The 13464-nt window shown below is 43.4% G+C and overlaps 1 protein-coding gene across 4 annotated transcripts in view; it reads right to left on the bottom strand.

Moving 5' to 3' along the window:
- Positions 1 to 6966: 6966 nt before the first annotated feature.
- RASGRP3 (RAS guanyl releasing protein 3 (calcium and DAG-regulated)) overlaps positions 6967 to 13464 on the bottom strand; it is a 57301-nt gene continuing 50803 nt past the window's right edge. For all 4 annotated transcript variants that reach the window (XM_014950714.1, XM_014950716.1, XM_014950712.1 and 1 more), the window contains 4 exons: positions 11610 to 11646; positions 9011 to 9136; positions 8178 to 8542; positions 6967 to 7689 (listed from right to left, as the gene is read on the bottom strand). In XM_014950714.1, the coding sequence (XP_014806200.1) occupies positions 7681 to 7689; positions 8178 to 8542; positions 9011 to 9136; positions 11610 to 11646 (537 nt within the window). In that variant the 3' untranslated portion in view covers positions 6967 to 7680. The remainder of the gene's footprint in view (positions 7690 to 8177; positions 8543 to 9010; positions 9137 to 11609; positions 11647 to 13464) is intronic.

A 13464-nucleotide genomic window follows, 5' to 3' on the forward strand; every position in this document is an offset into this window, starting at 1 on the left:
TGTCTTGTCTCTTTTTTTTTAATGTTTCAGACAAGTTTAACGAGCCCGACGAGGGAAAAGTTTTCCATATTGAATCCAAGTCTTTAGGGGTCACTGATCTAGATCTATCTCGACATAATACAGTTCAAATTCTGAACAGCAAAAAATGAATGTTGCTGCTTCAGAAAGGTATTGGTGGTTTCTTACAGTGGGATGCTCCAGAGGAGCTATCTCCCTTGTGTGTAATACCTTGTCGTGAGCATTAGGTGGTGACTAACTGCATTCATGCAAAAATAAAGTGTTTGTTTGGTTTTGGGTTTTTTTGTTTTTTTTAAGAATTAAGATTCCTACAACCGGTAGGTTACCAGTCCTGGACTGGCAATGGTAGAGAGACTGACAGAGGTAAAAAGCCTCTTGCTGGGAATGTAATATCTTTAAGTTGACGGCTTCTGCTTTTCTTCACACCACTCCTCACTGTAAAGAGTCTGGTGTTTTCTGTCAGTGCATTAGAGTGCTGCAAACTCGTTCCTAGCAAGAGGGAACCCAGGAGGCTCCTCAGAGAGCCTCTGGTTGAGTTGCATCAGCACCTTTGAAGACGTCTTTCTGTGTTAAAGCTGCCAGTTTCTCTGCAAGGCTATGACTGTTGCTGCAGTCTCACTTTTGCACACTGTGTAACATGGTGAAATGATGCTGGGGTGGGGTAGGAGCACAGAGCTTCCACTTCCCCCTTATTCCAGCTACCTTTTTCTCCTCAAAATATGTTTATTTTCCTCTTCCAGGACTTAGGATAGACTGAGTTCCACTTTATTGCTGTTTGAGGGGGAAAGTTTTTTTTAAAAAAATATTTAAAAAACCCAAAAGAATGCTAAACAGGAGGCTTTACTCCTCCGACAGGAAAGAAAACACTTCGCTTCTGCCAGCTGTTGTTGTTTTTCCTTACTCTATTGTTTCCTCCTAGAGTGCTGTGACTTCTTTGTTCTCCAGAGAAAACAAGCTTTTGTGTATGTGGAGAGAGCAGCTTTGATTAATGAAAGCAAACAGCCACAGCTTTGTTATTGTTTGTATGATGCTCATATTTACTGTTTTCCAAACATGATTCCTGCTGCAGTGGAAGGAATCTCTTAACTTGAAGCTGGGAGAGGAGAGATGGGTTATGGTGCCTATTACACTTGTGGGTAGATTGGATATACGTCCTTGATTTCATTGTGCATCAAGATCGAAAGCAGAACTCCAGCAGATTGAGAAGGCAATTTAGTAAGCAAGCATTTATACAGGGGAACAAAGTGTTCTTCTTTTAACCACAGTTGTTTTGCCAGTCTTCTTCCACAAGTGTTAGGCATCTTGTTCTGCTTTTCCATCTGCCTTCCTTTCTCTAGTGACTTTTGTTTCCTGAAATCTTTGCTCGCATTGCCCTTCCATTCCATCTATTAGGATCACCCTCTCTCAAGCATTGTCACTGTGTAGTAAAATAACTGTGTGGAGCAGGGCACAGGCTTCCCTTATCAGGCACGTTAGCAAGTGACTTAGAATACCATGATCTATGTGCACTGTGGTCACGCTTTTCCTTGCAGGCCAAAGGAATTAATAAAAAATTATTCCTTGCTGTTCAAAACAGTAACGCAACAGGGGAAAGGGTGTCAAGCTGAGCTTTCACCGTGCATCTTTCACCCCAGGAAGCCTTTTTGCTTGTAGCTGTTGCCTGAGTAGTTTATCACCTTTAGCAGGGGTGTTGGCTGGTAATCCCTAGCTTGCTTGGTGAGATTCCTCTGCTTCTCCTGTCAACCACTGAAGTGTGCAGCTTTAGGTGATGTGCCATTACAGCTGGTGGCCCCCAGAGGGTCTCCTCTAGCTATGACTTAGACTTCTCAACCAGAGCATGTGGGTAACCTGCTTTAGTGTGGTAGGGCCTTTGACTACGTGTCTGGTATTTGCATCTGAATTAATGAAAATGGCATGTGCCTCAACCAACCTTTGGCCTAATTAGAAACTAGACACTTAACAGTCAAGCACCCAAGATAGAACTGGGAAGAAGGGAAGCAAGATTCATGTCAGTAGATAGTTATGAGAAGTGGCTGGAGCTTAAAAAGTCCTGTGGCATAAAAGTATTCCCCATAATGTGTTATGCATCTGAGAAATGAGAATTAAACTGTGCTGAAGTGAGAAGAGTTGAGTGGAGAGTAAGAGGATTCTCATTAAGATCTAAGGACTCCCTTGGGTGTCCAAAAGGCTCATGTGGGTTCTTAAGAGTACTAGAAGTTAATTCAGCTCTCTATCAGGTTATTGAAGACCAGTACACAAAAGCCCTCAACTGTCTGCTTATCACACCTAATTTATTCTTATTTCTGCCATACTTAGGACCGCAGTAGAGAGTCTCAGTGTTGTTGCTGTGAGACTGTCAGCTCTCTGAACTTCTGATTTTCCTTGGACAGCAGGGATGCTACCTAACTATGTGTGCATTTTTAAGGTGTTTAGCATGATTTAGCAGTCCCAAACAAGCTGGCTCATGCTAATCTGCAAGGTTGCTTTTTCAGCCTCCTAGCGTACTCTTCAGTTAGAGTCATGCCAATGTTGTGATTGGAGAGCAGTACACCGAGGTGAATGTGAACTTCTGCTTCCCCTGTGTAGGCTCTCAAAATATTCATGTGCTTGTTTATTTCAGGTTATGCCTTTTCAAAGGAATACAAACCAAAAAAGCAAGTGCTATTACCAACTGTAAACAATGCCTTCTCTCCTCTTTGGCCAAAAATAAGTTGCACCTCTAGTGGATTAACAAACAAGGGTAGAAGGGAAAAAATATTTTTTCTTTGTGTTTACTTTGTGCTTTTTACAGCTCTGAGTGCTGTCAGTGTCATTGTTTCCCCCTTATTGTCCAGTAATTTCCCCTCTTGTCCACGTGAGTCTTTCCCACAACAGAGGAGAGAAAAACAAGTACAAAAAGTAGGAAAACACTATTGTAAAACCAAAGAAAGAGGGAGTCTGCCTGTGCTGTGGGCAGGTGGAAGGTCATAACTCGTTTTCACACATGAAGCAGAGATGAAGGTGATAAGGACTCTTTAAACTTTCCGGCATTAGCTTAACTCATGGAAAAAGCAGACTTTTTGGCTAAATTTCATACTGCCCTAGCGGTAGCCTTTTGCTGATGGCTTTTCTGTCTCCTAGGACCAGATTGTCAGCAGCTGTAAACAGCAATTTAGAGTTCAGTGCAGATTTTCCAATGAGTTTAGCCTGTTGGCTGCAGTGCTTATTTTGAAAATCCAGTTCAGATCAGTGCTGATAACTCAAAAAAATGTTCCAAAGTTACATCTATTTCTCCAATGCCCCTGGGCCAAATCTGTCAAGACTCTCTTGAGAAGCACTTGGAGCTATTTTTTGTGCTGTACAGAGGCCCATCAGTTAGCAGGCTGATGCTGAATGAAGCAAATCTTGGTTAGACTTTTTTTTTTTTTTTGACTATGACGATCATGAAACAACAAGCCCTTGTTTCTTCTGCCTCTTGTGTCTCCACAAAATCTGCATTCAGATCTCCTTCCTTCCTTCCTTCCCCCTCTGCTCGGACTCCATTGGGATCCCCTTCCATTCTTGGTGTCACGTAGAGAGGGAGAGCTCTCTTAGTATGCTTCTTCCCACGCTTACTCCCCCATCTGCCTGTTATTTGTTCTCTGCTTTATGGGGCGGGTTTTTTTTTCCCCGCCTGTGTCCAGGATCCTTCACACGCAGCTATTTCCCATACAGATGCCTAAAGCTTCTGGAACAAGTGTCCCAAGCTGCAAGGACCCTCCTGTGGCTATTCAGGCTGCCTCAGACAAAGGCCTCCAGGCTCCCTGTGAGGAAGAGCTTGGGGGCTGTGTTAGGCCATGCTTTCACTTTGGCTTCCACAGAGGAGTCCACGAACAACAGTCCGCAGAGGTGACAGCAGCCAGTCCACACCATTTTAGAAAATGTAACGTTTTAGGCAGCAACTGCCCCTAAAATTGCTCTGCAGCTCTGCTTTTTAACTTCTCTATATTGAAAGGAAAACAGCTCACCTTTCCCAGCTGGGGAAAATCCATGCTTCAGACTAGCTCTGGTGAGCAAGCCTGTTACTTTTCCTCCCAACCTCTCTCCCTGAGACTTCACCTGCCTGACGAAGGTTCCTCTGAGAAGATAGCTGCTATCTGATTTTTCTTTGTAAAGTTGGGATTTTTCTTCAAAGGCCAAAAGGTGGGTAAGACTGGGTGTTGGGGGGCAGAGGAGGCCAAGACTGAGGAGATCTAGAGCAGGGAGCTGCAGTTCAAACCTGATTTTGCATTTTACTCTGAGGGAGCCAGATGTCCCCTGCACTCCCTGTCTAACACTCAGGGCTACTTCATAAAGTTGACACCAAGGGTGAAGCTCCTTTGTTTGCAACACAGGGCTTTGCAGAGGTCTTTCACAAGCACAGAAAGGCCTAGTGGATTTGGCTCAAGCAGCCAAATCATCTCTTACAGGGTCTATTCGAGCACTTACATTTTTCATCCACTCTTGTTGCTTCTATTCTTCGGCATTTGCAGATCAGGCTGTGAATAAGGTTTGACATAGTCTTCCTTCTTTTCACTCTGTGGTGTTTCTTCGTTTGCTTGTATTTAGTTATTTATTTATTTATTTTAAACAACCCCTCCTTCTCCCTCCAGTTTCTTAAAAGATCCCGAGACAGGGAAGAATTGATGTGGTGGGAGTACCTAGCTTGACTTGGGATTGTGTCTCACTTTAGCTCCTTCATTAATTCAGTGCTCTTGACATTATGACAGTTTTCCTCCTGGACACTCTCCTGGAATTGCTCTACTTCTAGCAGGCAGGATTTCACCAAGACCAGCAGAGGCACATCGCTCAGTCAGGGACTGACGGCTGAGGCCTTTTGCCTTTTGTTAAGTCAGGGGAGGTAAACAATGAATTCTTTGTTGCTTTGCCTCACTTTTTTTTGTGAGGTGAGGAAAAGACTTGCCCCTGTTCAGAAAAAGATGTCAACCTGAAGTACGGAGAGAAAAGGATTTTTTAATTGCATGTATTTGGGCCTCCTCCAAGGTAAAAAGCTCATCTTATGCCAACTTCTATAAACAGTTGTTCATGCTCTGTCAGCTCTCCCTGCACAGGTGCTTGCTGTAGAATTGAAGATCAGGGTTCTGCTGAAAACAGCCTGCTAATACTTTTTTTAAATTATTACATTGTCTATGATGAGTCTATATCTTTTGAGGGGGCAAGAGGGTGAAAAAAGGCTGTATTTCTACCCATGAACACCAATACACTCACCATAGCAATGTAAACACAGCCAAAATTCAAAACCCCAGGTGTGCAAAGAATTTCAGTGTAGAGGACTTCATGAAAGGTTTTTGTTTGAGACTTAATCAACAGTGTCTCTTTTTCAAGTGGCCATGAACATTTACTACCAGCAACACACTCTCAATGTTCCCCTTCTTGAAATGCCTAAAGAAAGGGTTTCCAGCAGGAGCAGGTGCTTGAAATTTTCAAGAGCATGAGTCCTTCTCCTTGGCCTCTGCAATATTTTGCTAAGAAGGATCAGCTGTGTGGGCCTGCAGTCTATGCTTGATCTGCAACTGCTGCTGAGGTAGGCACGAAACTGACCATAGCTACCAGGCTTGCAAGAGATGCATTGATTAAATCTCAACAGCAGGTTGAAACTTAAGCAGTCTAATTGCTAGTAGAATGGTCACCCAGAAAGTCGGAGCTGCTTCTGCAGAAGACATCACTTTTCTTGCTTAAATGTGAGTCTATGCCTTGATGACAGTGTACATAGGAAAAAAATGTGTCCTTGAAAAGGCCTCCCTCTGAAGAAGATAGAGCACCTACCCTTTTAAACAGCTTAGGCAAGAAGCTTGTAAGTATCTTGGGAAGTAGGTAGGTGAGAAGATAAGATTATGTACAAGAAACATTCTCATCCAGCAATGAAATGAAGGCGGGCATGGTTTGTGGGCCTGACAGGAATAGGAAAGCAGGTACTCTTCAGAGCAAGAGTTATGACTAACTTTTAAAAGTCTGCAAGAAATAGGCTGAGGTCTACAGGTTAAATGCTGTTTAAAACCCCCATATAATGTTAAGAATGAAGCTGGACATAAGCATTTCATTTATGAAGCGTTAAAAGGCTTATCTCAACAGATCCATCACCAGGCTGGATCATAACCAAATTTCTCTATTCAAATTCTCTACCACATCATTTTCATTGTTTGCAAACCGTGTGCTTTAACGGTAGCTACGTGGTCAGCCTCTTGTGACCTGTCACTTGACCCACCACAGGAAATAAAGACCGTATTTTTACTAATGCCTGTTCTTTGCCCACAGCAGTAAGAGTGAAGGATTCTTCTGGCCCTCATCCTAGCTTGAAAATCAATGTTCCCTGCAGTGCTTATTTCTCTGAGTGAGAGCATGTTGGTTTTTTTTTTTTTCTCCCCAGACTTACCATCATTACTAGTTGTGTTGGAAAACAAAGGAAACCTGCAGGATTCAAGATGCAGACCTGAGCAGGTATCATGTAGTCGCAGTGCAGATTACAGTCAAATCACCACAGAGGAGTGCTGCTGTCACTTTTGGTTAGGGAAGTCTATGAAAGTACTCTCTGGTCTTGAGCGCTTATAACTCCGTGAAGGCTGCAATAACTTGAATTTTGTAGGAAATTTTATAATGGGATTGCTTTAATTCAGAGGATTTGCTCCCCATACACACCTATCTTTGTGGGGAGATGGAGGTAAGAAGAATAATACATGGATGCCAGTTTGGAACGCACCTTTCAGGTTTGAGCTTTGTGATGGTTTGCTTTTCTCTTTTTCCAGACGTAACTTAATGCTTCTGAGAAACACCACTTCAAACCTGCTTCTCAGGCCATTACAGATTCAGGTGCTATATCCTACATTAGCAAACTGCTAATTTGGAGGTTGCTTTTTAGTATGTTTAGTCTGCTAACTAGCGTGCAGCCGGCTAACAAGAGAAAAACGTATCATATATACATAGATACACACACACGCTTAAAACTAAGGTGTTTATTACATGCTAATTTTACCTCTCCATTGCAGTGTAACCAGACATATGCATAGTGTCTTGGAATTCCTTCAGTCTCAGCCATCTGCTGCCTATTTGAAGGAACCCCAGTCTGGGAACAAGTATCACTGTGCTGAACACCAATACACTCACCATAGCAATGTAAACACAGCCAAAATTCAAAACCCCAGGTGTGCAAAGAATTTCAGTGTAGAGGACTTCATGAAAGGTTTTTGTTTGAGACTTAATCAACATAAACATCTACTTCTTTCCTTAAAAGATCATTATGAGCCTCTGGAAAAGGAGTATTATTGAACAAACTTAGATGCTTGGCTTCTGTCCTCACCATTGTTGTTGCTGGCAGACATACCGAAATGATGCAGTATATTTAAAGGAGGCCAAATATATCCTCGCTGGCACGTAGAGGAAGTTTCCACAAAAGTCATATAAGAGAAAACACTGAGCGCAGAGATCCGTTCTGCTGTGTCCATGCAATGTCCATCCAAGTGGCTTACTCGTGAGAAAATAAATAGTGCTTTATAACACCTTTCAGCTAAGAACAACAGGGCAATGGTTGAATTTAAAAGTACAAGATATGTGAAAACTTCTCATGGCCCAATGTAGTCTGTGGCAGTCCATCAATGGTTACTGTGTTACAGCTGTCATCTTCATTCTCCTGTGCTTCAGGGTAAGCAATCAGCTATCCTGTAACCAAAAGAAAACAGGCACTTACAAAGACGGTCAATAAAAGCATCAGGCTTTGGAAGAAGAAAGTTTAGGGGCAACAGAAATCAGATCAATATTCTGCCCTCGCCCTGACTTGTATGTTTATCAGAATGCTGCTTCTTGTAAGGCTAACACAGAGCCCTGAACTGCATGTTCTAAGGGTACAACAGCACAGAATTTGGTCAGGCATCCAGCCAGGCTACTTTAATGATTTTTCAAAAAGAAAAATGCCCAACTCCTAAAAGCACACACTGACACCGAGACCCAAACCCCCAGTCACAGTGTCACAGTAAGTGCACACTGCAGCGTAGAAAATAGGTAGCTGTGCATGATTGGGCATTCTTCTGAAAGTAACTCTTTCCCAAGAAGCAATGGCAAATTTGACTGAAAAACCATCCTGAAGTTCATAAAATAAGACCTCAGCCTCTAGCAGATTTTTAACTGTCTTCGCTTCTTCTGCAACTCACCTCAGATTCTTGTGTTTCTGGGAGGGTTTCTATTCCATTGTGATCCTGTATGTGTTGAGGGGCCTCGGCTTCTATCTCTATATCAGCCTGCGCGCTGGGCTTTTCGTTCTCCCATTTTGCAAAGCCTTTGTTCTTCCCAGCTTTGCCATGGAACTTGGACTTCATTTTGGGGAAAGTATGGGAACCTGAATCGTTCCAGCCTGGCTCATGCCACAGTGGTTCTGTCTGTGTTGCTTGGCTGGTGGTCGCTCGCTGCAGCCGCACCGAAATCTTCCGTGAAGAGCCAGTGACCAGAGTGATAGCTCTGCCATCGAGGTCCTGGTGTTCCGCAGCAACACTGGGAAATTCAAATACTTCGTCTTGGACTGAAAGAGAGGGAGGGATTGTTTATTTTAAATATTCTATTTCAAGATCTGTACAAAAAGATAACTTAAGCCTGGGGTGGGGGGGAGGTAACCCCCTATATGAATCAGTGGTATAATTAGCAATACCCATATGCTGCTTGGAAACTGATTCTGGCCTTGTATGCACACATTTCCTTCTCCTTCCATCTGCACGCTCAGGGGATAAGGCAGAGCTAAAATTGTGCCCTAAGTGGCTTATAAGGAGAAGTCAATTTCCCTAATTATAATTTTATTTCTTTTCAGCTGGGATAGGGAGGAGACTAAGGCCATCACTGCAGAAAGGGATGTTGTGATCCGAGCAGTGAACATAAGCCATGGTGCAGTGGAAAGTACATGTGCTGCTCTGTGTGTCAATTAAAAATGGCAAGGATAAGGCCTGGCAGAGAGGATTCCAGAAATGGTTTAAAATAGGAACAAAAGTGCTCTCACCTGGAGGCAGAGATGGACTGCTAGGCAGAGAGCCATGGTTGCTGCCTACTGAGGTTCCTCTGGAAGATTTCCTGCATGCCAGCACAAGCAGGTCTCTGCATTGCTTATGACAGTTAGCACCGCAATCTGTAAAGAAAGGAATTGTCAAGTCACCAAATGGAAAGCCACAAGTATCTGGTAATCCCTCAGGGCTAGTAGCAGGTAGATACTAGGAGGGATTTTGAAGGAACAAATACTTTGACAGAAGGTGCGAAGGGAGTTACAGAAATGGATCATTTGGTGTGAAGAGTGTTTCAAAAAAATGGATAATTTCCATGGCAGCCATTAATAGAAATCTGGCAGCAGAAGGGAAGAGTGGGATGACATTTTCATCAGAACTTAGTTTTAAGGAAGAGACCTGGAATTACTGGTATGGTCCTCTGTATGCCATGCAGAAAGCCTCTGCTCCACTGCATGAGTCTCCACAAAAGGTTTTTGGTTTTATTTACTTGACCTAGTAGGGCCCATTATAGTAAACACACTTGGTCAGAAGACACTGAAGAGTCCATACTCTGAGCCTCTAGAAGGACAGCTGGAGGTCACTGTCAACCACTGTAGGTTAAACTTCATCTAAGTAGCTCAACAAGCAACATCGGCACAGACTAAGCTCTGTGGATGTGTATCATCCACCAGGATGAAACTGGCTGAGTGCCTGTACCCCAAGCCTCTGCTGGGCTTTGCATCACTGCAGAGAGACTCATCGCTAGGTACATTTCTCTGAAGTGTGACCACAGTACGGATCTTATCTGCAAGAAAAAGCCAAAGGGTGAAGGATGTGTGCCCCAAACACAGGGTCTCTCTCTCCTCTGTGTCCTGCATCCTTGTTTGAAACCTTCCATCTCCCTTGTTTCTCTATTGCTGCTCCATGACCTAACATTTTTAGGTGAGCTGTTCCCAAAGTGTTGTTTATAGCTCTCCACTAAAAGAACAGTTCTGCTCAGAGCAGCAGCTCTAGCGTGATGGCTGAGAGTTCTGGTTTCTCCCATTGCTTTGTTCATATGACTAATACAGAAGTACCTGCCCAGCTGTGGTTTTGCCTGCCCTAAGTGTAACCGCCCCCACCCCAAGTACAATAAAGATCTCACTTGACAGTGGGGAACCTCTTTTATCACTTGTAGACCACACAGTCTAGCTTTATCTCATTATCCACAGTGCTGAGGTAACAGCAGACCCGAACAGATGAACTCCCTCCCTCCTCCTGCTACCGCAGTGTTTGTTAGAGGTTCAAAACAGAAGATGACAGGTCTGTGCTCAAAGGCAGAAACCATCCGCAATGGTGCAGCGCTCTGGTGATGCTGCCGTTTGGAGCAGCTGGTAGCTCTTGCAAGAAAGGGCAGGCGCTAATTAAGCTTCTTGACCACTTTAAGATCTGAGCGAGCAGTTCTGCTCTCTTACTCTCGTGCTTCATTGCTTATAATTTTGACTCTACAGAACCACTTTTGCTCTCTCTGCGCCGCGCCACTGTTAAAAGCAATGATGCAGGACAGAGCTCAGCTTTCAGATCTCAAGTTGAGTTTACAGGGCTGCTGTGACAAAACCTTGTTTTCTTTCCCTCATCCTACCAATAAAAGCAGAGACTTCACCAAGCCCTTTTGTAGCTGTTCAGATGATGGTAATCAGGAATAGCTGCGTTACATACATTGGTGTGGCCATGGATATTTTCCCCTGAGGAAGAGATGTTCATGGGTGAAGAGGGAGACAGGAATACGACATATCCTAAAAAACAATCCTGCCAAATTTTCACTCTTCCCCTAGGAGCCAGTGTAAGACTAAGGGAAAAAAGTGCATATAAATACAACTGTGAAGCACCAGCATGAATGTTGCCATGAGAATAACTGAAATGCAAGTAAAACTGTGAAAATCAACAGTGACCTTCAGCCAGAGATGGACTGCTTGAGAAATAAATAGCTTCAGGAATTAAAAGCCAATGAGGACCACTGCAATGTCATTCTTGGTCTGACCCGCTCAATATGGTGCAAGTACTGCATAAGAAATTGAGCATTTTATGCAAACAACAGAGAGGGCTGTAAGAGCTCTAGGATTCTATTTTTCTTTTAAATTGAACGTCTGCTGAAGATCTTCCAATGAGATCTGCCGGGCAGTTCAGGAATTAAAGATTTCTCTATTTCTAGCTGAGCCATTATTGCACTGCAAGGCCAGTTAGGCTTCACTACAGGCACACGGATGTACATGACAGACAGCAGTGCCAGCAGACCTTTTCCTGACCCCAAGTCTCAGAAGATATATTTCACGACATCTTGACATTAGGATGAGGACACTCTTGGTTTTCCAAGATGCAAGGTCTTTGCTGTAAGTAACACCTCATGGAGTCAGTGGCTGCTTTGGAACTTTAGCTCACAGAACCTGTGTATTCCTACTGGGTGCTATGTCCCCTAATGCAGTGAGACTTCATAGTGTACCAGCAGTCACTGTTCACGGACAGTACCAAGTGTATAAGCAAAATTTGGATAAGTAGATGTCATTCTAGTGAAAAAAAAACACCTTCTTGTGCTAAAACCCACCATGTAAAGCTTGAAAAATCCATGCAATATTTATTTACCTTTGCATTTGTAGCCTTGTTTGATTATACCCCAGAGCTGCAAAGAAAGACAAAAGAATGTCAAGGAATCAGAAAAGAAAGCTGGAAGGAAAACAAGGTCACAATGAGGAAGTACCAATGGCTACAAAAGCACAAACAGGATACAACTGCTCTTAACACCCTTCCTGTTAGGCAGACCTCCCTCTCTAATTGTGATAAGACTTGTGTGGCTTCCCCCTTATTCCTACTACTTACAGTGGTACTACCAGAGGAGAGACACCAATGATACTTGTTTCCAGGAATGAATGAAAAATTGCCAACATACCAAGCTTACTGAAACCAGCAGAGGACATTCTGCTACTAGGCTTGCTTAATGTCATCTTCAGGGGATTTTCCAGTGTGCATCTATTCTCCAGATACATGATTGACCCATGACATTCAAACAGAGCAGAAGAAAACACCACTAGGGGTAAAAATTAGGTTCTTGCTTCCCATACTGGAACCCAGCACACCCAGCCATAGCAATCTGATTTGTTCACCTGACTTACACCATTAAAAAAGGGTGAAAGACTGAAACAGGTAAAAAAGCCAGTAAATTACATCCTTGCCTCTTCCCAGAAGCTGTCCTAGTTGATGTGCATAACAACCAAATGCTAAATTTCCAGGAGGCAGTGTGTGTGGTCCCACGTTCAGGAAGCTTTCACTGCAACATGAGCAGGATTGCTTGGAAGTAGGAAAATTCCCTAGCAAATTGTTATCTACACACTCAGAAGCGCTGTATTTACAGCCATGGCATTACAAAAGCAAGGATTTTCACTGTGAGAGGCAGTTTTTCTAGCTCTAGCATTAAAGGAAAAAAATCAATGACTCCAGTGTTTATTTATCCTGAACTCATATGTAACATTACCAGGGAGGCTGAGCACCTCCAGGCACTTGAAACTGCACGTGGCTCCTCACTGTATTTATAAGAATCCATGCACAGTGTGCAGGGGATGAATATGGTCATTAAAGAAATGTTCAAAAGGAAGAGCTGGAGAGCATTCAGAATACAAAACGAAGAGTGAAATAAACAGAATAGGAAGATTTTGAGGGAAAAAAACCCATACACTGCACAAAAGAATTTGTGAGGAAGAACGGGGGTTTGGAGAAAGCAAAATAGATTAGACAAGGTGGCAGAAGAGTGAATAAAAGAACAGAAGGAACAACAGTGGAAGGAGGGTCCCTGGAAAGCCTGCTGCTTGCTCTTTTCTTGCTAATGCTGTTTATATGCACCCTGAATGCAGTTGCTGTGGTCAGGCAGCAACAGTGGAGCTCCCCAGCCCCTCTTGGAAGGCCAGCAATGATTTTTTTCCCCAGGTCTCTTTGCCAGGATCACTGTAAGAGACATGGATTGTTACTTCTTTCATTTAAGCTCTAATCTGTGTTCCCACTGAAGAGCTTTCTCCTCACCTTCTTAGCTCTGTACCTTCCTCCTACTCAAATTCGGCACCATTGTTGTGGTTGCACACAGCAGGGAAAGCTTAGCTGAAGTGCCGTGCTGTGAATTCTGACCTAAAGCTTTGAATCTGTCTAACACAGCTTTGCTGCAAAGCTGCCTTGAGCCAGCTCCAAGGTGAAAGGATCTGCACAAATTCAGATTATGAAGCTCAGCAGGATGGTTGGTCGCCTACCCTGCCACGCGGTGCAATTCAAGCTGTGGGACGGAACTGTGACTGGCCATGGGCATATCAATTGCACGCTGCTTAATGGCATTAGGTTTTAGCTTGACCTTTAAAGTTTGTTTCAGTTTAATAGCAGATATTTTATTGAATACTGCATGCACTGCACTGTCACGTCAATTCATCCTCCTGCACTGTCACTGCACATTATTTTGACT

Source organism: Calidris pugnax, unplaced genomic scaffold (assembly GCF_001431845.1).
Source record: "Calidris pugnax isolate Ruff unplaced genomic scaffold, ASM143184v1 scaffold24, whole genome shotgun sequence".
Taxonomy (NCBI): domain Eukaryota; kingdom Metazoa; phylum Chordata; class Aves; order Charadriiformes; family Scolopacidae; genus Calidris; species Calidris pugnax.